Source organism: Amblyomma mixtum, chromosome 8 (genome assembly GCF_055824585.1).
Source record: "Amblyomma mixtum isolate Tamu chromosome 8, ASM5582458v1, whole genome shotgun sequence".
Lineage (NCBI taxonomy): Eukaryota > Metazoa > Arthropoda > Arachnida > Ixodida > Ixodidae > Amblyomma > Amblyomma mixtum.
The window spans coordinates 20,502,855-20,529,594 of NC_143019.1; the positions used below are offsets into that span (position 1 = coordinate 20,502,855).

Consider the following 26,740-nt stretch of genomic DNA (forward strand, 5'->3'; position numbering starts at 1 on the left):
GTTAGCCAGCACTAGTCGTAAGGAGTCAGACCGACGGGACCGACTCAAGCCATTGTTGTCGTAAGTTGCGAATCGAATTGGAGCTCTTGCGGCTGGCTGATTTGCTTGGGCCTGCGTCCAGCGTGTCGTGCGGAAAGGGAGGATCGCCACTTCAAATGCAAGCGTCGCCGCGCTTGCTTCTGCCAGTCCGCGACAAGCAACATGAGCGCCGACATCGCGACCAAGCCCCTGCAGAGGACGGGACACATCGCGACGTCGTACAAGAACGGCGTGCTCGTCTGGGGAGGCTACCGGGTAGGTTCGTCAGAGGAGCACCCCCCTTTGCGACGGCGTCAGTACCAGTGGGCGGTTCGTCTTTTTGTCTCCATACGTGCGCCTGTATTAATAGCTAGCCGCCGCGCTTCTGGTCGCGCATGTTTTGCTTTTCCCCGTTCTTCGCTGCGTTTCGAAGATTGTGCGCGCGACGTGGCCATGTTTCTGACAATGAGTGCTGACAATAGCGTGCGAAGCACTGCCGCTTAACCACTGAGAGCTTCTCGAACTGCTTAATATACGAAACTGCAAGCGGTAATCGTATTAGGTCGTCCAACTGCCGTAGCGCTCGGCTCAGAAGCATGATCTAACGTTGCATCTTCGTCTAGCGCGCTGATCGCGGTTTTGAGCGTCGCGTTAACTACGGCACTGTGCTGGCGCGTTGACAGCTTGTGTGGGCTTTGGCAGCTTCCGACGTGTGTTGCTGCGTGCGAGCGGCAGAATGCTCATAACATTACCACGATCGTCATGTGTACGCTGTACTGCGTAATTTCCTTTTAATTGATTGTCTCCCCCCATTTAATGGACCTTTCCTCAGGAGACGGAGCGGTCCACGAGGTACCTGCCCGGCAATGAGCTCTGGTTCTTTGACACCTTTCTCGAGAGATGGTAAGTGACATCGCATTTGCGACGTTTGGCTACGCACTTGTGTGGGCGGCCATACGCGTGTGATGAACGCGCGTTTTCGCGATCTTTCCGGGAATGCGCGCGGCCACATTATTGCATATCTCTGCGACGGCCCCCCGAAATCGCGCGCCGCGCTGTTGCAACATTTGTCGGCAAGAAGAAAAGAGCTCGACCCCGGTAGTTTCGAAAACGCGGCCACTTCGAACTGTCAGGGGTCCTGCTATTCTGGGCGTCTGTGATTTCCGCCGTGTGGAGAGCGAAAACTCGCGGCACAGCCCCTGCAGCGCGCGCCATGTGGTTGCGTTGGCGTCGGGCCAACACGCAGCTAGCCACGCGTTTGATACTCGCGCTGCTGCCGCCGCTGCCCAGTTTTCTTGCCTTTACATTCCAGGCTGAATGCATTTTAAATCTGAATCGAGCGCCGGAGTGTAGAGGTCCGGGTTTATTTGGCTTCGCGCTCAAAATCCAAAACCGGCGTCCACGCGCAACGGTGAGTTGGCTTTGCGGCAGTGTCGACATGCAATGCGGGGAAGGAGAGGAGAGATGTGCACAGAAAAGGCAACACGTGCCAAGAGTGAACCCTGGCTGGCTTTGCCGCATTGTTCCAGCGGCTTGCGGGAAGCGAGGTAAAGGGGGTCTCGCATACGTCAGGTTAGATTTTCTTGCCAATTTCCTGCATCGTGTTACCATCATATTTGTGGGCCAGCATATTTTCAAAAGAAAACCCCCTTCACTCCCAGCAAGGGAAAGGGAAAGATGCCTCTTTATCTGTATGAGGGAGAGTAGCCCTGACAGCTTTCCAGTGAATTCAAAATTCCCACTGACTCCAGCACTGGTCTCTAGCTCATCCACAGCACAGCGAATACTCCCTCCCCTTTTGTGTTCGAGCAGGGGTGCCAAAAGGCAATGCCCAGAGAGGTCCTTTCTAAGAAAAAATACAGTGGAGCGCGACCGACTCTTCCCTTAAGCCCACCTCGATGGACACTTCCCAGGCGAGGCGCCCAGCACGCGCCGCGAAGGGCGTCGAAAAGTGGCATGTCCCTCCATGCTCCCCCTCGCGAGCCGACTGAAAAAAAGTGAAGCCGTGAACAGAAGACAGGGGAGCGTCAAGAATTCAAAAAAAAAAACTTCGGGGGGGGGGGGGGGGGGGGGGGAATATGAAAGAGCTTCAAGCAGTGAAGAAAAGAGTCTCCCGAGATTCCCGAGGTCCTCCCATTGTTGTAAACCGGACCCCGCTTCCGACACGCGCGCGAGCGCCCGTGCGCAGGCGCCAGATATCTGCGCCCCGCTCGTGCCTGCTCGCGCTTCGTGCCGTGCGCATGCGCAGACAGGGTTCAGCGTCTGCGCATACACTTCCGAGGCGTGTACGAGTACGCCTCGGAAGTGTCCACCGAGGTGGGGCTTAACCCTTTCTGTTGACTGAGCAGAAAGTGAAATTTCAACGGGGTCTGTAGTCGTGGTATACAATGCACCCCCCTCCTCCTCTTCCGGGGTCACCGTCCCGCCTGATGTGGTACAGTACATGTAAACAGCGGCGTGTCGCCTCCGCGAGATACGCAAGGAAATGCGATCCGCCCCTGTCGTATTAATGTAAGCGAACAAGGGTTCTGGTTGCCAAAGTTTTCCTGTAAGTCGGCTTTCCTCCACTGGAGAGCTGCAAGAAAGCTGACTTGGGGTTAGCGCGAGGGGAGATGACTCAGTCACCCTCCACTTTACTCTTAGAAAAAGTGAGGGGGGGCCTCCCCCTAATCTGCGTGACCTTGAAACCCCGACCATGCTGCCAGCTTTGAGATAGAGTGTAAAAGGGCAGTTTTTTTTTTTTTTTTTCTGGGCTGTGGGTTGAACCTGAGGGAGCTTTCCTCAACTCTTTACTGTACTGCGAGCACAGCTCAGTGCCCAATATGGCGGCGCCCATCGACCTCGTTTTGAAAAGGTTTCGCTACCGTGTCATAGCAGGGAGGGGGGATTGAGTCTGACTAGAGGGGGAACTTTGAGTATTGTGGTTGCAGAGCACAAAAGTCTAATACACTGTAGCAAAAATAGAAGGGCTTGTAAGCTCATAGTGGCGTTTCCGAAAACATAGGCAAAGGGGGATGAGCACCCCAGCTCTCTCTTGTCCTTTCAACAACTTTCCTTTCATACAGATAAAGGGGCATCTCCCACCTTGCACCGCTGCGGTGGCTCAGTGGTTGTAGCACTCGGCTGCTGACCCGAAAGACGGGGCGATGCGGGTTCGATCCCGGCCACGGCGGTCGAATTTCTGTGGATGTGAAATTGTAGAAGTCCGTATACTGTGTGATGATGTTAAAGAACCCCAGGTGGTCGAAATTTCCGGAGCTGTTCACTACGGCATCCCTCATCGCCTGAGCCGCTTTGGGGCATTTAAGCCCCACCCCTCTAAACCAAACCAAACCTTTAATTTTTTTTTTCAAGCTGTTTACACCAGTGGCCTGAAGTGAGCTATATTGAACCTGCTTTTGTCTCTGACGCTTAGTTGTGGTGACATCAACTATAATACTGTAGAGTGGAATGTTGTTAATTCTAACTCGAGGTTTATTTTAACTGATGCTTTCATCATTTTAGTGTACTGAAAAGGGTTCCCTTAACTGCAACATATATTTGGTCCCTGTCAAGTTTTAGTTACGAAGAGTTGACTGTATTGATTATTTACTTAAGTAGTAACTGATATTAATGTGTGCTGCGCGACAGTTGCATTCTTATATTTCTGCTAGGTGCTGGAAACAAGTGCCCAAATAAATTTCTGGGAAATTCACATGTTTGCTCACACACAGGACGCTACGTAACACGACGGGAGATGTCCCTCCAGGCACGTCGGGCGCGATCGCCCGGGTGCTTGGTGACGCGCTGTACCTGTTTGGTGGATTCCACACCGACCGAAACACCAACCAGCTGTACCGGCTGAACCTGACCACCCTCATGTGGGAACTGGTGGATGCCCAGGGGCACCTGCCCACACCTTGTGACAAGATGGCCGGCTGGACTCACCGTGACTGGTGAGCAGTGGACTGGTGCACAGTTGGGGGGGGGTGGAGGGAGGGAGGGGGGGGGATAACCACTTGTTGTCTGCGCAGCTTTGGCGTGAAACCGTGCCCTTTCCAGTGCATTCATGCGCTCGTTGCACCTAGCTGTGACTGGCCATGGCGTTTCAAATGAAGGCGCCTTTGGCAGAAATTGTGCGATTTCTGCAAGTTAAAACTCCACTGAATGCACAACAGAAGACTACAGCATTTTTTTGTTATTTGCATCGTTTTCGCATCTGTACTGTTGAGGTGACCGAGGTAAAAAACAAAAAAGAGCGCCCAGCATATTTGAAAACGTATACTGCATACATGACTGTATGGGTTGTGTATATGTTATACAGGTCAGCTTGGAAAACCAGAAAGATGTAGAAGACAGCCTCGATAGAGAATGCACGGGCTTCTATGCACATGCACAGTCTAGCACTCCAGTGACAGCTGCGCACAGCGTTTCATTAACTTTAGTCACTTTGGTTGGCCTGGCATGTTTTCCACAGGCTGTAGCTTGCACCTGGAGCGTGAGGCACAACGACCAGTTTTGGCTGTATAAAGTCTTTTTTTTTTTTTTTTTCAGCTGGTCATAAGCACAAATTGTGTCATCTGTACTCGGACACTTATTTACAAGTATTGACCTAATTTTTTAGTGTACCCACAAAGTAACTGAGGTAATATATATGTTTATACAGGGTGTTTCACTTAAGACTTTCTGCAATTATTAAAAATAAGCTATTTGAATTAGATGCGCGCTTTTTCTGGCATAGCATTGTCAGTCGTGTACTACATCATAATGCAGCTAAGACGTGCTAACTAGCAGGCTTGTTAACCAATATTTAATAGTTAACTTTTAAACTATTACCATTGGGCTCCTTAATTATTGAGAGGCATGTAGCACACCGTAAGTAATGTCCATATCCGTTTTTAGAATTTCGAGAACGCAATTATCCTCGGCGCTGTGGCCCAACAAATTTTGGGTATGTCGACGAATTAGGTTCACTGGAGAGGTTGCTTTGCCTGCAAGCTTCTCAAGCCGCATGTATTTTGGCGCGATGTAGGCGAAATTTGTTGGGCCACTGTGCCGAGGATAATCGCATTCTCGAAATTCTAAAAACGGATATGGACATTACTTACTCCAATAATTAAGGAGCCCAACGGTAATAGTTTAAAAGTTAACTATTAAATATTGGTTAACAAGCCTGCTAGTTAGCACGTCTTAGCTGCATTATGATGTACTACACCACCGACAATGCTATGCCAGAAAAAGCGCGCATCTAATTCAAATAGCTTTTTTTTTAAAATTGCAGAAAGTCTTAGGTGAAACACCCTGTATATTATTTAATGTAATTTATATATTATATATTCTTTCTTGGTGTGGCTGTCCAAAGGGAATATATGCAAGCAAAGTGGATACTATTGTGATAAGTTTATGTCGTTATTTTCCTAGTCTACACCAGGAAGTTTGAAAGCAGAATTTTTGTTGTGGCTGTGTTAAAGGGGCTGTGAAACACTGCCTGGGGGAATACCGGCTATACTTCAGGTGGGTTCTTTATGTCACACAGATGCTGACTTAAAAAGAATTACAGGAATCGATGCACAGGAACGGGAGTTATTCAGTGAAGAAATTTCAGAATACAAGCAAACAAAACGCTGCCCTCAACTCGATTTTGGCGGGGCTTCCCACTCCTATTTCGCTCTCCCAATGACGGCACCTGGCGCAACCAATCAAAACAGCCAGCCAGAGCACGTCGCGGAAGTTTGTACTCCATGGTTGCCTGCTCTCTGTAACTCATTCTTGCTGAGACTGGCAGCGTCGTTTCCATGCCAGAGCGCCCCTGGTGGTGTATTTTTATTTTACTTGCTTTGCAGGGCTTTTATCTAAGACAAACAAATTGTTTTTGTTGATCTAATATAAAACGCAGACAGGTGACAAAATGTGTCTCTATTTATTCACACAATTTGCAGTATATTTACTGTTTGTCCGGTCATCAAGCTCGCGCCAGGTGATGTCATATCCGCTGCTAAAAACCCGCCACTGTGTGGCGTAACCATCAGAGCCATGAAGTTGTTTTTGGGAGGACATTAAAATATTAAAAAACGGAATGTACGCAGTATTGCCGACGCTAATAGCACCATTATAACTCACTGTTATAATGGTTATAATTATAACAGGCAAAACAGTTAACTAAGATTGTGTTTCTGGGCCCCTTTAAAGCTGTTGAGGATGGGTTGACACGAGAATGGTTTTCCAGGACTACCCTTTGGCCCTACTTAACGTCTCTTTAAGTAGGGCCTTAGATGGTGAATCTCTTGTAACCTCTTTGCTTGTGGATTGTCTGTGGAGTAAGAGTTTCACCTTTTAAGGGGGGACACTGGTCTTGAAAAAAAAATTTTTATTAATGAAGTCACAGTTAAGAAACCTTCAGGGAAGGTGTATTTTTGTGTGCTGGTTCTAAATATGTCATTTAATTTCATGTAAAACAATTCCTTGAGCACTTATGCACTTTCTATGCTAGCATTTTGCGGAGAATTTTGAAGAAAATTTGCTGCGGGAAACTCACTGAAATGTATGCTATTGGGTTCTCTTGACATTAAGGAATACAATAAGGGTGAAATTGTCTTCCTGCCTATCATAGAACTTAAGTTATAGAGTTTTGAAGTTGTCGCTTCAGAAATGAGAAGGAAAGTGTGTATTCCTGTTTCTGAAGTGGCAGCTTCAGTACCCTATAACTCAAGTTCTATGAGAGCCAGGATGATAATTTTACCCTTATTGTATTCCTCGGTGTCAAGAGAACCCAATGGCATACATCTCAGCGAGTTTCCTGCAGCAAATTTTCTTCAAAACTCTCCGCAAAATACTTGCATAAAAAGTGCATAAGTGCTCAAGGAATTGTTTTACATGAAATTAAATGACATATCTAGAATCAGTGCACGAAAATACATGTGCCCTGAAAATTTCATAACTATGACTAAATTAATAAAATTTTCTTTTCAAGACCAGTGTCCCCCCCTTAAACCTGGCTAGTCTGCAGACAATAGTCTGGAGATTGCAGTGCATTAGTGTTTGATTGACCAGCAAATGTCCAGACGTAATGCACGTCAGCTGTCGCCTTTTCCCTTGTTTTACAGCCTATATGTATTTGGCGGGTTTGGTACAACACCAAGCCCGGGAGTATCACGGCCGCCTGACTTTGCCTATGTCCATGACATGCAAGCACCGTGGGTAAGTGTCGAATGTGTAGCTTGGCAAGCTAACTGCCTATATCATTTCATCTCCATGCGTTTTGTTTGCTTTTTGCAGATATCTTGCTTCCTTGTGTTTAAGGGGGGACCCTGGTCTTGAAAAAAAATTTTTATTAATCTAGATATAGTAATGAAATTTTGAGCCACATGTATTTTTGTGCGCTGATTTTAGATATGTCATTTAATTTTGTGTAAAACAGTTCCTTGAGCACTTATGCAATTTTTATGCAAGTCTTTTGGAGAGAGCATATAAGAAAATTTTCTGCAGGAAACTCACTGAAATGCATGCCATTGGGCTCTCTTGACACCAAGGAATGCAATAAGGGTAAAATTATCATCCTGGCTATCATAGAACTTGAGTTACAGCGTACTGAAGCTGCCACTTCACAAACAGGAATACACACTTTTCTTCTCATTTCTGAAGCGACAACTTCAAAACTCTATAACTCAAGTTCTATGATAGCCAGGATTATAATTTTACCCTTATTGCATTCATTGGTGTCAAGAGAACCCAATGGCATGCATTTCAGCGAGTTTCCTGCAGCATATTTTCTGCAAAACTTTTCCCAAAGTACTTGCATAAAAATTGCACAAGTGCTCAAGAAATTGTTTTACACAAAATTAAATGACATATCCAGAATCAGCGCACAAAACTACATGTGGCCTGGAAATTTCATAACTGTGACTTCATTAAAAAGAATTTTTTTTCAAAGACCAGGGTCCCCCCTTAATTATGTGTTTGGTGTTGTACTTGTGTGTCATTATTCCATGTATTATCTCCGCTGCTCTTAAAACGACTGAGTTAGTGGGCCATTAGAGTTGCCCTTAGGCAGTTTTTTCCAGTAGCCCTTTCTTGTATTTGCTTATGCATGGAAATAAACATTTGATTAGATTCCTTAGCATGGCTTCTTTGGCATGCCCATTTCATGACCGCTGAAAGACTCTCTCTCTCAGTTAAATATGTTGTGTGCTGGCGACAACCATAAGCATTCCGCAATGTCATGCAGAAGCAGCATAACTTTCTTCAAGAGGAAGAGTGCTAATATCATTGAGGGGCTGTTTTCCTTGACAATGTGTTGTTCCAATGGTTAAGATTCTCTATGTTTCATTAAAGTTAACAGTGTGCTGTTTCTAATGTAGTTATTGCTTAGTTAGTATTGTTTCTTTCACCTGTGATTGATTACAGATTAATAGATAATCGCTGATGCTTATCCATTTTTCGTGCAGAGGGGGTGGACCAATCAGCTTGTCATGTTTGACACCCAGACCAACACTTGGAGCTGGCCTCTTTACAAGGTTGGTGCCTAGAAATAGGCATAAATGGAGCTGGCCTTTTTTTTTTTTCCTCTTGTCATAAGTGACAGACCCAGCAAGGGATGCACTAAACAGCTGTGGCTTCTCTCTATAACTATTTTTAGTGACAGTGACCACCTACGGCAAACCTATTGTTACCACTTGCAAACAGCTAACAGCATGCACGTACTTGATATCTTGCATTTAGAATGTCACAAGTATTCGGCATTCAAATGTGCGATGGTTATTTGGTGTTCGAGAATTGCGCCAGACACTGAATAATAAGAGCTAGATATGACATTCTGTTTAGGCGTAAGAAAAATGCCAGAAGCCACTTCTTTTGCATAAAAAAAGACGTAAATTTGCTGTCATGGAATTTGCTAGGGGTTGTGTTTCTGAAGGGAGGGGGCATACAGGATTTGATGTCAGTCTGCTACAACAGAAGTGTGCATCTCTGATGCAAAAGAATATTGGCACCTGTGACCTTGCGGAGAACTGTGTTGGGTATTAGTTGGCTTCTGTGGGGGTGCCCTTGTTGTTGACACTAGCAGTCTGTGTGCCTCTTGTAAATGATAACGGAATTCTGTTTGACTGTTTTTAGGGCCGAGCTCCGGTGGCACGGGCGGCTCACGCAGCTGCGCAGATTGACAGCCAGGTGTTCATCTTTGGCGGCCGGCACCAGCAGAGCCGGCTCAACGACATTCATCGACTGGACCTGGACTCCATGCAGTGGAGTGGCGCGTGAGTGTGCTCGATTCTTATGTCTCGAGCTTTCGAGGTGCTTGCGTTTACTTTTATGCCAGCGACCCTGGCTTTGCCAAAGTGGAACCTCATTGATGCATTTATTTTTTTGTAAGTGAAGGAGAAAATGTAGAATCCAGACTGCCTAAAAGTTTCAGAAATTAAATATTTGAATGAGGTGCAAAGACATTTTGACTTTTTTATTCATAAAAGTTTGATTACTATTTCTTGGCACAAGGTCTAAACAGTCTTTTCTAGTACTTGGAGAATTCGGTCCACATTTTCTTTAGCGCAAAAACTTGACAACAGGCAACACATCCGGCTTCGCCTCGTTGCACCAATGCGCTGTTGGGAAGATGACGTGGCGACTGTTCGTCGCTGTGTTTTTCGCTCTACATGCCACGTTCCCCAGACCCGGTCCGCTCGTATGTCAGCTCATCGTAGTTCTCAGATGCTGCACCCCGTTGCTCTTGTGCATTGCGGAGAAGCCGCTGCGTTTTTTTTCTTTTGAAGTCTCATGCCCGCAGGAATGGCCTGCTCATATGTTAGTGCACTTTTGAAGGTTCTTTTTTATGCTGCGCCGTTTTCCGCTTTGCACCACGGCACCGCACAGAAGCCACCGCGGCAGGTTACTGCTGCTACGTTTTAGCTCTCAGTGCCGCGTGTGCCCAGGTTTGGCCCACTCGCATGTTTGCACGCTTCTACGGTTGGTCGCTAAATGTATTATACAACCAGAATTCGTCGTAACTTTTGAGTGTAGTTGTCAAGAAATCATGTTATCCGGGAAAACCTTAACCAGTATACAAACAGTACAACTTAAGGAGACATTTTTAATGCCTGCAGTTTTGGGGCATATGAACTGGGAACATACCACTTGCTTCGATATTGGAAAGCGCAGGAAATTTTCATCTGGTGTACTTGCAATATCTGTGCTGAGAAGTTGGAGTCTGTACCTTAGAACAAGCGTTTTCAGTGGTGCTCTTTCTTTTCTGTAACGGAACGTACAGTGTGCTCTTGTCTGCGGCCACTTAGTTGTCAGAGCAAAGAAGCCAGCAGTTCAGATCGCCTGAAGATCCATCTTGCAGCACAAAGCAGTGCAGCTACTTTTTGCAGTCTTCCAAGCAGGATATTTATGAAAAGACTGCGCTTTTTGTGTGACTGCACTTTGGGCTTGTGTTTGCTGATCTAGGTCACCTTTGTGTAGCCCCTGACCCTGGGCGTTGTTGCTGACAGCCAAAATGTTCTCACCCTAGGTTGGACACCATTGGTGAAAAGCCACGCGGTCGTTCCTGGCACAGTTTCACGGCACTCTCCCCATTTCGCATTGTCCTCTACGGAGGTTTCAGCCAAACAGAGGAGCCACTGTGTGAGTAGACCATGCCGGACGGTTGGCATGTGCCTTTGAACTTGGACACTTTGTATGCGAGTGCTTATGCTACGTCCCTCACTGTTTGCAGCCGACTGCTGGCTGTTCGTGGTGCCCATCCTGACCTGGGTGCGAGTGGAGTTCCAGCTGCCTCCACGGCTCTGGCATTCAGCCTGCCTCAGCAGCGAGGGCGAGGTCATTGTGTTCGGAGGTTGTGCGGGAAACATCTTTCAGCGTGGCGGCATCCATGCGGTGAGTCCCAGTGGAGGGCTTTGCATGTGTCGGGTTGGTTGGTAGGCTGAGCTTTCCTGCTAAGCTCCTTCGTTATAAATAATGACATTATTAATATGTCTTCCACTCGGAGGCTTGAGCAGTGTTCACTTCCCTTTGGTTTGTGTTGCACAGCGACAGATGTTTGTCGAACGATTTAAGGGGGGACACTGGTCTTGAAAAGAAAATTTTATTAATTTAGTCATAGTTATGAAATTTTCAGGGCACATGTATTTTTGTGCGCTGATTCTAGATATGTCATTTAATTTGATGTAAAACAATTCCTTGAGCACTTATGCTTTATCTTTATGCTAGTATTTTGCGGAGAGTTCTGAAGCAAATTTGCTGCGGGAAGCTCGCTGAAATGTATGCCACTGGGTTCCCTTGACACCAAGGAATGCAATAAGGGTAAAATTATCATCCTGGCTCTCATAGAACTTGAGTTATAGGGTACTGAAGCTGCCACTTCAGAAACAGGAATACACACTTTCCTTCTCATTTCTGAAGCGACAACTTCAAAACTCTATAACTCAAGTTCTATGATAGCCAGGATGATAATTTTACCCTTATTGCATTCCTTGGTGTCAAGAGAGCCCAATGGCATACATTTCAGTGAGTTTCCCGCAGCAAATTTTCTTCAAGACTCTCCGCGAAATACTAGCATAAAAAGTACATAAGTGCTCAAAGAATTGTTTTACATGAAATTAAATGACATACTTAGAATCAGCACACAAAGATACATGTGCCCTGAAGATTTTGTAACTGTGACTTCATTAATAAAAATTTTTTTTTCAAGACCAGTGTCCCCCCCTTAAAAACAGTAGTTAAGGTAAAAACTTAAGTTGCGTTTTGCCTTTGAAGATGCAGTACGCACTAGCTAGTGTTTGAACCGTATGTCATATGTATTCAGTTGGACATGTCCACCTTTGCTGTCTTTGTTCCAATCCATGTGAACTGCCTTGCAGTTACGTCGGATTAGTGTGGGGACAGTTATTACATTCAAAGTTTAATTGAAAAAATTCTCCTTTTTACCTTTTGCCCTTGCCTTGGATAGTTGATATTTCAGACAGTTCATCGTGGCTGTAGTCATTGTGGGGTTTAGTCAGACTTATTGAAGGCTGCAAAGCCAAGTGTCTTTTGAGTGAGCAAACAAATGACTGTACATATGTCGGGGCACCTTACGAGTGGTGGTTTTTCACTTTTGCTGTTTGTTTTTTCGTTTGCGCAGGAGGACACAATCATCACTCTCTCATTTTCACCAAGGAGTCTCTATCGGTGAGTTGAGCGTGGATGGGCAATGCAGCAAGTTATTCTCTTAGCAAGTACCAGGTACTGATGTTTGGTCCTGTTGAGCCAGCTGTTGCATATTGGGAAAGCTACGGCCGACAGCGACTGCCACGGCTGAGTGAACATTTCTTCATTGGCGTATTCCTACTGATTAGCTTGTTACACATTTTACACAGTAAGTGTCAAGACAGTAGAGAAAGCAGACCCACTTCAAAGCACGTTCTCCCTGCCGATTCTACACAGATTCTTGCGTGGAAACTTGCAAAGTGCTTTGCTTTTCCAACTGAGATGTTGAACTTGCCTCTGCTCCGTAGCTCGTGAACACAGATGATGGCCTATATTGCGGTATGACAGTGATAGTTTGTGCCATAACTGAAAAATTCCTCAATTAGACCCTGAAATTCCTATTTCAGTTCTTGGAACTTGAAAAATTCCTGTTATGGCCAAAATTTGTGAAACCTCCTACTTGTATGCACATCTCAAGGTTTCCTTCTCCCCCCCATGTTAGGATCTGCCTGGAACAGGTTCTGCGGCTGAGACATCTTCTGCAGTCTCAGTGGCCAACGCTGCCCCCATCTGTCCGGGACACACTGTACCTCATGCACGGGAACACGCGGGGCTCCGGACTGGACGGATCGTGAAGGAAAACACAGAGCAGTCACCTTGTACATAAAATTATGGAAAAATAGTCCTAATTTATATGGCAGAATAAAATTCTTATTCACAAGGTACCTTGTGTGGAATATCTGCGCAGAACCAGCTACTGCAACAGGAGTCACACTGTGGGTACATGCATACCAGATTTCCTCAACCAGCCAACGGCGAGCGTGTAAACGTCTCGAGGCAACACGCGCGAGCCACCCAGAAGCCGAGAACGGCACACTGTTTGTGAATACCGTTGAGCTGCTTTAGGAGAGAGCAAATGATTGCCACCCCATGCAGTACGTAATCAACCATGCATTAAACACTCAGATTGTGTGGGAGAACACCTCTCGCCGCAAACTGCCAAGAAGCCTACTTAGCTTGCCCCTGGTTGTCATCGCTACTGGCGAGTACAATCGACAACTACAGTAACCCCTTCTTTTTTCTGCGAACTGAACATTCATCCGCATAAGTGCCTTTTAACTCGAGAGCATTACTTGGCTCTTTGTGCGAAAACCCCGCAGTTGTCAGAAACCCGTGGCTGAAGCAAGCGCAGCATGCAAATAATGTCATCGCCCCTCCCGGAGCAGACCACTGGCACGGCCGCTAGATACAAAGCGCAAAGCGAGGTGCGGCCCGCCACGTCGCACAGAAACGGCGTCTTGGGCTTAGTTCTCCGTGCGCCCGCCGCGGCGCCACTGCTCGGGGACAACTGCTCGCAGGGAAACGCCGCGACAGCTGCGTCGGTACGCCCGTTGCTCACTGTTTGAGGGCGTAAACAGTGCGCTTTCTTGTTGCTCATTAAAGACTGCATTTTTAAGTAGTCATTGAAAACGCCGATTATGTCACAATCACCGCAGCAGGTAGGAAGTGTATGCCTGAACGCTGTCCATAACGGCCGCCTATACGATGCACGACCGGGCGAGCGGCTGTACCTCAGGATGTTGCATTAATGCGCCTGAAGCTTTCGATCTACTTTTAAGGCGTAAGCCTTTTATGGCTCATGACTCGCCAGCGTGTCCGTCCGTCCATGCGTCCGCGGCAGCTGTCATTAATGGTTACTCGAAAATTCAGTAATGATAGTTTATGGTGTAGTAGTAGATGTACGAACAGTAATGATGATTAGTTAATGATACCCACTAAACGCGCACACTGCGCATGCGCAGTGCCCCATGCGCAATCCTCAGGTGGTTTAACAACGGCGCATGTACACTGACGTCAAAAGTTTGCACAATGGTCGTACCACCCAGAGCTCTCTCAGGTGCTCTCTGAACGTTGATCGAGGAAGGATGCTGCCCGCGCGCGCTCCAATGTCGCCCGCTACGAAACGCGCTCGCGATGCCGTACGGAAGCGTTCAAGAGTCGCCAAACGATCTTCAACAGTCCCCAAGCAGAGGGCACCGACAGAGGCGGTTAAAGGCTTTCGCCTCTTCGCACTTTAGATCGTCAAAGTGCTCCCTGATTTTTATTCACTTCTCGCTACCCCATGTAGACGGTGAATGAGACGGACACGCACAGCTGGTCACACGCAGTAAATTTCCGCTTCGTGTCACGTCGAATTTTGGCTCTTATGTACACAAGTTATTGCAATCTATAAAAAAGAAAAAAACGATAATTATAGCTGAAGTTGTGGAACTTCATAAGCCCACCTGCAGCCGAGACAACCACAAAGTACTTGACACTTTTATTTCATGGTCATACAAGAAAGGAAGGAACCATTCACAGACGAAGAACCTTCCTTGACCTTGTCATTCTCTGTAAATGCAAGGAACATGCCAGAGACCTGTCGCTTGGCGCCCACTTGTTCCTTTCCCTGACAGTCCTTGGCGAGCGAGAGAGAGAGAGACTCTTCAATGAAATACAGAGAATTTAGCCGGCGTTTCAATATCGCTGGCATGCGTAGGGAGGGGAATTTGGGAGATAAAGACAGAAGGAGAGCAGCGTGGAAGAGGTAAAAAAAAACGAAGGTGAAATGCGGCCATGAAATGGGTACTAAGGATGCAATGGCTAGTATTGATGTAACCTATGGAATGATGGAGTGCATAGTCCGTCAAATGGGCTGACGAAGTTCACAGCCTGAAGAATGCATGAAGGTAACGTGCAAGTGAATTTAGAGCTTATCGAGATGTCCAATGTCTTTTAAATATGTAAATAGAAAGTTCATTGCAAGCCTCTGTTGCCTGAAGCAGGCTAAGGGACCTAAAACTTTGTCCATTGTTAGGGGCACTGGGCAGAGCTTCTGCATGCAATGTTTATAGTACGCACGCTCGTTAGCATACGCAGGACACTCAAGCAGGATAAGTTCCACAGTTTCTATCGAGGCACATATTTTCAGCCACGCTTCTCGACGCTGTAGTTCAGAGGGAAACTCATGATATCTCACAGTTGGCTGTTTTCTGGAGTTTGTGACGGACAGTGGCACACAGTAGATGCGCGGCATCGTGCCCCATACACGTCCCTGACCTCCACACACGCATGCACGAAAAGCCCAAAGAGTGCACGGCAGACACGAGGAAAACATTCATTCACGCCCACACGAAAAGTCCAAATCCAGCACCGCAGACGCGAGGCAAACGTGCTCACTCACGCACACAGCAGAAAATCCAAAGAAAGCACTGCAGACATGAGGAACGTGAGTAGTAGTAGTAGTGGTTTTTATTTTGCATTGAATATGGAAGGCAAACGCGGTTTTACACGACGCAAACGCGCTCGAACACGACGAAGCAAGGAGCGCTTCGGGAGTCCACTCCCGGGACCTGTCCCCGAACAGTGGCGCCCCCACCGAAAACAGCGGCCGCGACTGTAAACTCCGCCAGGACATGCTCACCCATTGTCGGCGGCGCGACGTGGCTGGCCGCACCTCGGTTTGCGCTTTGCATCAAGCGGCCGTGCCACTGGCATCCCCATACCCACCAATCTCAAAGCGTGATTGAAGTCTCCACTGACCCAGGTAACCAGTTTTGTGCCTTCAAAAATCCATAAACCTTGGGTTGGTTTTGAGAACAGGAAAGGCACATAACTGCCTTCAATTGTAGGTGGACCCCACCACCTACTCAGTCTGATTGAGGTGTCCACTGCCCTAAGTGAGCCAGCTCTGCTCACTGCTTAAGATAATTGCTTAGGTGCCCCCCTTAATTTTGTCTTTCATGCTTGAGACTAAACAGCCTGTGATGAGCACTGCCTCTGTCTATTTCATCTGCCATGGAGTGCACACAGTGTTACCCCCATAACAAAGCCTATTAAAACACTAGTCTGGTTTTATGAATTGTAGTACAGACATTTAGTGAGAAGATTTCCTCGAAGCACAACATGCCATCTGATTAAACTGCACACACATGGGCCAATATGCACGATTCAACAATAATTTATTTCATGACCTATGAGAAAACTTCCTACTTTGTACATGGCTGCGGTTGGCAGAACATCCCGAGACGACACAGCTGATGCATTGCCAAGCATTTGTTACACTGGCAACATCTGATGTAATGCTCCCAAAGCAAGATATGACTGCAAAAATGCTGCCACGCTGCCCTCAACAAGTACCCGAACCACTTCTATGTTTTGCACTAAACACGCTCCACATGCATGCAAAAATTGTTTACAAAGTCTGAACAAAACCCTTCCCACAAAAAGCATCAACAAAAAAAATAGCACATGGTGTATATAAAGTTACCCCGCTGAATAAAAGAAAGCATTTCCATTGTGTATATAAAGTTACCGCGCTGAATAAAAGAAAACATTTCCATTTATAAAACGTAAGAAAAGAACCCAAGTTTTAAATAAATGAGAATTTGAAAGCGGCAAAACCCCAGCATCCATGCGATAACAACAACCAACAAAGGGAAGCCCACAGGCTTTTCGTCAATTCCAAAGTTAATAAAAAATCATTTAACGAAAATGATTAGACTCGTTGCTGACTCAACGGCTCATCACAGCTTGACCACAATAAAAAGGTGAACAAAGCACCGCTTTTACAAATGGCACAATATTTCACAAAACAGCCTTTTTTTCCTCTCTTCTATGGCACAGTTCATTCGCTCCTTAAGGTTTATACACTTAAGCGTGAATGCCCTTTTAAAAAGCACTGAAATACACTTGGCGCATTGATAACAGCATGATGCAATGAGATATTGTGAAATCTTGGACAAGTCAATTGCTGCTTACTGTTTGCTCTCTTGGTCTTTTTTAGTGTAGATTCGAACTAAGCTTTGGCTTTTGCTATGGCACCTTGGGGCGATATCAACCAGCAAGCCAAATGTATAACAAGCAAATATGGACACTAAACAATGACGCACAGTAAATGAACAGTGGTCCGTGATTTATCTGCCACATCACAAACTCTGCCTCTGCACGTGAACATCTTGGGAACGGCGACTTGGCACCTGTAATCAAGGTGCCGCATATGGCATATACTGAATGTCACCACTAGCAGCAACTTTTCCCAACATGCTTGTCTTTTGTGATGGAACTAACACCTAGGCTGACCAAGTACGCTCACCATGGTAACACAAAATACCACATGTGAATGCCACTGAGATGCACTGAATGCAACTGAGATGAGGTCGTAAAATGGGCACACTGGTAGTTTGATTGACATGGGACTGCAAGCGTCAACAGCTCCGGCTTAGTGGTAGAGGATGCGCAGGTTGCCAGACACAATCTTGTTCTCCAGCACAGCTGACGCCGGTATGTCGATCCGGTCGCCATGGTTGGCTATGATGATCACCGTGCCCTGAAAACAACAGCCAGAGCTGTTCGTGACACAGACACATGTGTGTGGAAGAAACAGCCTGCTTTAAATGGTGGTGTTTTTGTTGTGTTTACGTTGTACCTGGCCTGCCAAGGCAGTGTGAGATGATTGAAGCGGACACTTAAGCTCCGCCTTATGGGTGTAACGTGATAGTGTTAAAGGGCTGAAGCCCATACATACCACATAATGCCCATACATACCAGCTAAGTAACGTGATAGTGTTAAAGGGCTGAAGCCCATACATACCACATAATGCCCATACATACCAGCTAAGTAACGTGATAGTGTTAAAGGGCTGAAGCCCATACATACCACATAATGCCCATACATACCAGCTAAGCCCGCAACTCGAATGAGTTTGTGACCTGCACAACCAACTGCCACGCAAGCTAAGAGAAAGAAGATTAGAAGTCTAGTGGATCACTCACCCTGAGAGAAACGCCCTTGCCAAACTTGCGAACCGGTTCAGGAAATCTCGCACCTGTGGCAAAAGACCAAAAGATGAACTACAGATTTTGGATGGCACATGTGAATCCGCATGTCCCATCCACATGTGCAGATCTGCACATGCGGATTGGTACTAGTGGATTTTCACTCAAGAACTTCATAAATATACAAACATGCTCTTGCAGTCATACTATGGGTCTGTTTGTGCCCGCATAACGTGGTCTAATTTGGTTTGGTGGTAAGTGGAATCACCACTTGCTGTTTTTTAGAGCGTTCAGAGGTAAAGTATGCAAGATAAAGGCTTCGGCAGCTGACGGTGTAGAAAAGCAAGCCGCATGACAAGTACTACCTTGGAGAAGTGGTTGTCCCCGAGCTTGATGAGGGGCACAGTGGGGAAGGCACGCTTTGGACTCATGACCAGCGTGCCAAACTTCATGTGGTACAGGTTGCTCATCACCAGCAGTAGGTCCGAGGTCTTCTTCACCGGCAGGAAACGACTGCGCGGCACGTTAATGCCTGCACAACAGTGACACCACCACAAACACATTGGCAGCGGGCCCCTAGGCACAACGCAAAACACGTTCGAGGCTGGCCTTGAGTATATATATAAAAAAAAAACACCTGTGATGCTCACCAATGGCGTTCTGGAAGTCCTTCATTGCTGCTCCAGCCGCTGTTTCTAGCTGAATGATGTTGATGCCAGAGTCAAGCGTCTGTTTGGGAAAGAGAGAGTTGAGGGCTAACTGGCACACCTGCAGCCACTCAGCACTGACCCCTACGTGCAAGACGGAAGCGCTCAACTTGCCTTGTAGTTGATAATGACCTCCATGTCTATGCCACCGGTCTCCACAAGGTTGCCCACACTACTCAACTTCATCCACAGGTTGTTTGTGTTGAAGATCCTGTGGGCGCGAAAGGGGAATGTTGAGTCCAACCAGAAGAGAACAAAAAACATGAATGATAAAAAGCCAGATGTAGAAGACAAGGTAACTCACTTGAATTTCTTCACACTCTTGAATTCGTCAACCTGGAAGAAGAACAGCATTTCTACTTCACAGCTTTATTGCTAGGAATCATCGGTTTGCATCAAAACACCAGCAAATGAAACATTTACACTGCTCACTCAAAATATCAAAGTACTTCAGCACTGACGAGAGTCCTCTAATTAACTTGACAGCATTTGTTCATGACTGCGGGAATTTGTGGTGCTTCAATATACAATGGACAAAAACATGGAGAAAACTGTATGGCCAGTCCCTCGCAGTCAAACCAGTGCATGCAGAAAGTGACCTGACTGATGATATTAAAAAAAAGAAATAAAGCAATGAACTCACATTTTCTTTGGGTACTTGCGCAATTTCCAGCAGGCGAATCTTGTTCTCATACTGAATAAGTGTGCCACCCTACAAGGAATATAAAGAGTACAGTGTAGTGACATCTCTAAGTTTCTGCCCAGTGATCACACCCGTTCCACCGACAACAGTAAATATAGCGCTAGCAATATTTTTCGCAAAACACTGCACCAAGATCCCAAAGATCGTTGGAGATCTTTACGTTGCCACAAAAATAGGCCTGGCTATTGCAACAGCTTGAGAAAATGCTGCGAGCACGTGCGCAATCTGACATGGTGACAGCGTTTCTCAGTGAGACTGACATGCTAAGAAACTGTGCATCAGTGCAAAGCGACACTAAAACACAGACACAGTGAGGAATTGAAGAGATGACACCCACCTTGACGTCGGCTCTCGTCTTGTCAGTGACTTCCATGACAAAGTCGGGAGCCTGGGCACCATTTGAGGACAGCAGCATGCTCAAAATGTCTGCACGGGTTTTCCTCTGGTTAAGGAACATGTGGTTTGCTTGTATACTGCCACATGTTAGCCTGCCACAGTAACCATGATTCGCTTAGAGTGGCCACTGCCTTCTGGAGCAACTTGGTAACGTCCATCGGCAAACCAGGCTTTTGCCTTTCAAAGTGAATGATAAAAAAATTCAGCCATAAGGCCATCTCCAGAGACTATAAACATGCACCTCCAACATGACCACGGTCAGCACAGCTATGGCTTGCCAACAGTGAACAAGCAAAGCACCTTGACTGGCTGTATTGTACTAGCTACTTTTGAGTGAAAACGTTCCAATTAGTTACTGTTACCTGACTACTGTGCTGTGTACCTGATTATGTATTGATCCAATTATGCATCGCAAAGGTAGGCTTCAAACATCCCAGCAGGCTGGGCTCAGTGTTCAGAATAGGCATTGCTTGACAGGAGCACAGTATGGTCATCACTTGATACACCAGGTATATATACAATTGAATGTGAGTGCATTAGAGGCAGACAGCACTTGTGTAAGCTTTAACAATGAAGGGTCTCCTTGCACTGCCCGACAGGGGCAGTAATCTAAATTAACAAATGAGCTCCATATACTCAAAAAACAGCGATGCAATGGGGTGGTGCGGCAATGACCGCCGTCAATTAAAGGGCAAGCCTTATGCAAGCAATAGACGATATAGTACACGGCGCACACCAAGGGGGATGTGCTTTCATTTGTCCAGTGCCTACACAATACAGCTCGGCAAACATCCCCATGTTCCGCCGTCTTTCTCTGAGGAGGCAATGCAGTGGCAGCGACGATACGCAAGCGGATGCACTTGCTGAGACGAGGACAGATCACAGGGGAGCAGCATACAAACCAGAAGCCCAGAAGCGCGTATGACGGAGTCTGATTGGCTAATCGCACATGCACTTCTGGGCAAAGAGCGAAATTTTCTGTGGATGCAGAATCAAGCAACAAACCAATCAACAAGGGCAAAACACTTAAGAGACGGCATCGATCGTCGCTTGCTGCCGTCACTTGGGCCATCACACAAAATTTTGCGCACCTGGAGCTGAGCTTTGAAGGTGCACTGAAGAGGAATCTGAACTCGTCTTTTTGCCGCGGAAACTCAATCTACACGTTCCGAGCATTCTTAGAAACTTCAATTTATTGCCCTGTGCGGCTGATTTCCCTAATTAAATCGAATTAACGCCCGGCTCCCGCTCTTTATTTGAATTCTCCCTCGTACGGTGGGCAGAGTCGACCAACGCGTGGAGTGCCTTTCACCCAGTCCAGTGGTGGCTTGCCGCTCTGTCATCGCGGAGTAATACGTAGTAGTCCGTAGAAGCAAATAGTCCATGCGTATTTTTATTTCTGCGGGCTTATTTTGCGGTTATATTATCTGCAAATGAAACTATTTATTCGCGGAAACCTAAAAAACAAAATGAAGCGAAAGCAAAGCCTCCACGGAGCTGGCTGAAAGGCACTCCCCGCGTTGGTCGACTCCGCCCACCGGACGAGGGAGAATTAAAAAAAAAGGCGGGAGCCGGGCGTTAATTCGATTTAATTAGGAAAATCCGTCACACAGGGCAATAAGTTGCAGTTTCTAAGAATGCTCGGAATGTGTAGATCGAGTTCCCCCGGCAAAAAGACGAGTTCAGATTCCTCTTCAGTGCACCTTTAACTCACACTGTCTCCAGTGGGCTCGACTGTACCATAGTCGGCCAGTGTTTAGAAAGGATACTGAGGTCGACCGTGGCGCCGAGGTTGTCGATGTTGGAGATGAAGCAGTACTCGCGTCCTTCCGTCAGAAAGTGGTCCATCAACCCCGACTGGCAGAATGCCGTGTAGAAGTCTCCGTGGCCCCGAGGGTAGAAGCTGAAGGAAGGGAGAGCGTATAGGCGGCACTGAGTGCACTCTCATTACAACTTACAGCCTGAAGCCGAAACAAGTGTCAGTGGTGTGCTCTTCTGGGGCACGAGCATGTGCAGACAACGGTAATAGCACAAAAAAAACAACAAAAAAGAAGCAACAGTGGTCGAGGAATGTCTGGAGACATGAATTACAAGCTTCATACACTGTGTTTTGGTTTGGAAAGTGATAAAGTCGCCGGTCACTGGGCACACTTGACGACTCATTTGGGCCCACTGAAAGGAATTAATATGAAAGATTTCTTGGAGTGGTAAGTTCTTCACCCACTGCTTCAAATGCCAATGCAGTGCAAAGTGCTTAGAAAAGTTATGATGCCGACAGGATGCAGGGAAGAATTGCAACTGCTTAATGCTTAACCATCATATTAGATTTCACGTAGAGGTTGCAGGCAAACACAAAAAATTAGCCAACGATTAAGCTTCTCGGTAATGCGACTTCTGAGAGCAGTTGCTGCAATACTTAAAACACGGGCGAACGCAAACGGAACACGCAGTGCCGAATGGCGGCAGCACTGGGTTTTGGCTAGGTTTGGTTTCTTTCTCTTTTTTTTTTCTGGAAGGGAGGGGGTGCGGAGGCATTTTATAATTCGACATTCGAATAATTTTAGAATATTTTCCGTTCTTTCGTCCAAGAGGTTTTACTATCCATCGTGTTATTTTTAGTGGCCAGTCATGTGTTAATTCACATATTTTATTTTGTTACTCATTTTGCATGACCACATTACAGGCTGCATACAGTTGTGCTCTCTAATCGAACAGTAAAAATTTCTGTGCACATCATGTTTTACTTTTTTTGGATCCTGACGAGTCAGTCTAGTTTTGTCTATTTTAGTTGCAAAGGCATTCAATTATCTTGAAAAATATATATATATATGTAAGGGCAGCAACTTTTGCCTATTTACCTTTTCCTGAACTTTTTTGTTTCATACTGAACAGATATTCGATGCACATTTCGACATTTGAAGAATTTTTTTTTATACTCATATTTGATCCATATTAGAAAATTACAATATCTGAGCACCCCTACTATAAATGTTTTTGACTGCCACAAAAATAAAAAGTAGACGAGCAAATGAAGACATCAGTGGCCTAAAATCGGACAATCTACAGCTGTGCAATAACACAAACGGGAGCACGTCTAAACCAACTCCCATTCTCAATATGTCACATTTTTTTCTGCACGGGCCACAACAAAAACTAAGATTCTCTTTCTTTTTCCCCTATAACGAGCAAAACTATCCCCTGCTTTATCATGCTTTCATTTGTAGGACTTCTGGCTGGTCCAGCAGATGACACACTGAATTCAAAAATCGATGAATATTAAGTACTAGTGCGTGCATGTAGCTAAGTAGAGAGTGACTTGTACACCCCATGTCAGAGACCTTGCCTTGGAGTCAGGTAGCACAATGCAAAACAGAACATACCCGTCTTCGGATGGTGTGGTCAGCGATGTGACGATGGGCATCAGGGTTTCCTTGTTTATCCTTGGATACCTGGAATAAAACGAACCACAAGTTAGACCATGCAACCTGCCAGCATCCAACGCAGCATCAAAGCCCCGTTAAGCCGAACCCAATGGCAAGGGACACTGCTCAATCCATGAACGACCGCTTAAGAGCTGCGCTCTAAAAACAGTGCCACTTTTACTGCCCATCAGGCCCCTTATCACTGCAGCAAACACTATACATTACATTATGCGCTTCACCCTGTGTGACCGCACTCCATTCTATGACACAACCCAAAACTCTGCTCGTACCTGCTCTGGAGAAAGGTGTAGATTTTGACTTTGAACCCCTTGTACTTCCGCAGGACCTTGGATGTGTCCTCGTCAGTGTTGAACGAGTTCATCAACACCAGCGGCATTTTGGCGTTGTACGTCCTGTTCAGGTGCTGCAGCAAAAAAGAAAAAAGTTTTAAAGGCTCCCCCATCAAAACGGCACTCCTACTTCGTTAAAGGGGCCCAGAAACACAATCTTAGTTAACTGTTTTGCCTGTTGATTGCATACAGTGAGTTATAATGGTGCTATTAGCGTCGGTAATACCGCGTATATTCCGTTTTTTAGTATTTTAATGTCCTCCCAAAAACAACTTCATGGCTCTGATGGTGTTGCCACACAGTGGCGGGTTTTTAGCAGCGGATATGACATCACCTGGCGCGAGCTTGATGACCGGACAAACAGTAAATATACTGCAAATTGTGTGAATAAATAGAGACACATTTTGTTACCTGTCTGCGTTTTATATTATATCAACAATAACAACTTGTTTGTCTTAGATAAAAGCTCTGCAAAGCAAGTAAAATAAAAATACACCACCAGGGGCGCTCTGGCATGGAAACGACGCTGCCAGTCTCAGCAAGAACGAGTTACAGAGAGCAGGCAACCATGGAGTACAAACTTCCGCGACGTGCTCTGGCTGGCCGTTTTGATTGGTTGCGCCAGGTGCCGTCATTGGGAGAGCGAAATAGGAGTGGGAAGCCCCGCCAAAATCGAGTTGAGGGCAGCGTTTTGTTTGCTTGTATTTTCAAATTTCTTCACTGAATAACTCCCGTCCCTGTGCATCGATTCCTGTAATTCATTTTAAGTCAGCATCTGTGTGACATAAAGAACCCACCTGAAGTATAGCCGGTATCCCCCCAAGCAGTGTTTCGCAGCCCCTTTAATATCAGCTGCATCAAATGCGATTCTAGATTTCATTTACAAAGTGGAGCACAAACTTTGTCGGCAAATTCTTGTCGTTCATTAAGAAGTGCAGTGTCCCACACAGGGAGATATTGAGTAGACAAGGGAAGGGAAAAGAGGGGCTCGTTATGACATGCATGACAGAAGCCAACAATCATCGGAACCAAGGAGCATAGGTGGTGGTTTTTTTTTTTTTTTTGGTGTTCATCAATGGGAGATTAGTAGGGCAATTATTTAAAGATAACTGATTAGAAAGCAGAAGAAATAACAAACACAAGCCATCGGTGAGATCCGCACCCGTGGCCTTCAAGTTTTGCGTCCGGTCCAAGAGAGTAGCTCCCTTAAGGAAAGAACAGAACCTTGGCTCCACACATGCTTCTCGGTGAACCAATACATGAACAAATCTTTACGAAACGTGCCCAACAAGTAGCTCTACACAATTTGCACATCCTCTGAGCAATAATCTTAAGTTAAAATGCCTTCGACACCCACATTACGAGGACTGCCTTCACCACTGGTACAGCGCACATAATGAAGCAGCAGCAAACAAAGAAACCTTCAAACGAGGGCATCTCTTACACCGCTGTGCATGTTTGGAGAAGAAGGAAAGGAATGACTATACTCCGTTTCATACATAGGAGGCAACGCTGCCAAAGCTAGCACGCTTGTTCGCACAAGCTAAGTCTGCGCACAAAAAGTAGTTCGCAGTACAACCAAAGCTAACACAAGCATATTTCGTTGTGACAAATCTTAAGTGCTGTGACTGGCTCCTCCTGGACTTCGTGTTACCTTTTGCCACATTTTCGTCCTGCGACTCGTCGAGACTTCGAGAAGCAAAGGCTACACGTGGCGGTATGATACGTGGTTGGTAGGGCGCATCGCCCCTTCTCAATCCGTGCGAAAAAAGTAGTTCACTCTCCTTGAAAGTAATGGCCAGAGAGCCCGAACACTGAGTGCCTCACAGCTCCGACCGTGATTTTCAATGCTACTACATTGTTTTATACCGCTCTTTGTATTCGTCCAAACAATGACCGGAGTTTTGAGAAGAATTAATGATACGTGGCGGAGTAAATATAGCTTTGCGGATGCCCTACTTCAGCAACCTCTGCAGCGTTGCCTGCTATGTATGAAATGGAGTATAGCAGCGAGGGAACAGTGTTAAGCAGTGGCTTTGTAGTGACCTCATTTACTCGTCCATGGTGAACATGTTTGCAACATATATGTGTCCTCTTATGTAAATAATTTAAATATGTGTAAAGCCACAGTGTAATAAGGGAGTAATTACTCATTGGCATCCACCCGAGCGCAGCCATACGGCCACAAAGGAAAGCTATACAGCTTTCACAGAAACTTCGTAGTTAAAGAAAAATTCGTCCTGGTCCGGGGTTCGAACCCGGGACCACCGCTACACCGGAGCAGTCGCTCTACCAATTGAGCTAACCAGGACGGCAAGCTTATGGTAGGACGAGAGCGAATTGATCAATAACTCGAAGTGGGAACTGTGTTGGTCAGATTGGACCAGGACGAATTTTTCTTTACCTACGAAGTTTCTGAGAAAGCTGTATAGCTTTCCTTTGTAGCCGTATGGCTGCGCTCGGGTGGATGCCAATGAGTAATTACTCCAGCCACAGTGTAAAGCCCCCCCCCCCCCCCCCCCCCCCCCCCCCCCCCCCCCCCCCAGAAGCTTACATCGCCTCTCAAGTTAGTGTGTTTTTTTTTGGCTGAAGGTTTGTTGTGTGATTAAGTAGAGCATGTGTGTTAAGTTAAGAAATGTGCTGTTAGTATCTCCTAGGCTAGAAAAAGATGCAATAGAAAAAGGCTATTGAAGGGGGGGGGGGGGGGGGGGGGGCTCTTTGAAACGAGTGGGCGCTTTTAACGTCTTATATCACATGTACAGTCTTTGTCAAAAGTAACCAGGCTCCTTGGTTTGCTTCTCATTTGTATAACAGAGCCCTCATGGCTTCCCTAAAGATCAAAAAGTTCTTTGAAGGTGAGGAGAGGGGTTCTCCTTACCTCCTCCTTACCTTAGAGCTTGAGGGCTGACATAATAACTTTAATATACGACTATGAAGATAAAAAACGTGCAGCCTGGCTACTTTTGACAAAGACTGTACATAGAGAGAGAGAGAGAGAGAGTGAACAGATGGGTGTGGAAAAGTTACCATTGAGCACACCATGAGGGTTTGTACACCTCATGGTGTACACACCCATTTTGGCTTGTATTTTGTATGCATTTCATGCTTGCTGTCATTCTACATTTTTGTCACCACTCCCCCTTTGTAATGCCTCTTGTGGCTGATGGT

At 46.2% G+C, this 26,740-nt stretch overlaps 2 protein-coding genes across 3 annotated transcripts; one reads left to right on the plus strand and one right to left on the minus strand.

Moving 5' to 3' along the window:
• Positions 1 to 24: 24 nt before the first annotated feature.
• Positions 25 to 12,902, plus strand: LOC149331599 (kelch domain-containing protein 2-like). 2 transcript variants are annotated; one of them, XM_089556774.1, is made up of 10 exons: positions 25 to 348; positions 851 to 921; positions 3,732 to 3,953; positions 7,101 to 7,194; positions 8,442 to 8,510; positions 9,109 to 9,248; positions 10,502 to 10,614; positions 10,706 to 10,866; positions 12,113 to 12,159; positions 12,680 to 12,902. In XM_089556774.1, exons 1-10 carry the CDS (start codon positions 202 to 204, stop codon positions 12,810 to 12,812), a joined length of 1,197 nt encoding a protein of 398 aa, XP_089412900.1. In that variant the 5' UTR covers positions 25 to 201; the 3' UTR covers positions 12,813 to 12,902. The 2 variants fall into 2 exon arrangements, with proteins under 2 accessions (XP_089412900.1, XP_089412901.1); XM_089556775.1 differs by having other exon boundaries at positions 27 to 294.
• Positions 12,903 to 18,020: 5,118 nt separating this feature from the next.
• LOC149331600 (UTP--glucose-1-phosphate uridylyltransferase-like) lies at positions 18,021 to 26,614 on the minus strand (the record flags this gene model as incomplete). The annotated part of the gene is made up of 11 exons (XM_089557379.1): positions 26,600 to 26,614; positions 23,513 to 23,646; positions 23,181 to 23,249; positions 21,570 to 21,703; positions 19,742 to 19,830; positions 19,345 to 19,413; positions 19,006 to 19,037; positions 18,816 to 18,912; positions 18,645 to 18,723; positions 18,360 to 18,526; positions 18,021 to 18,044 (listed from the first exon to the last, which is right to left on the minus strand). Coding segments are annotated over exons 1-11 (909 nt in total), but the record flags the coding sequence as incomplete, so codon positions are not given.
• Positions 26,615 to 26,740: the final 126 nt, after the last annotated feature.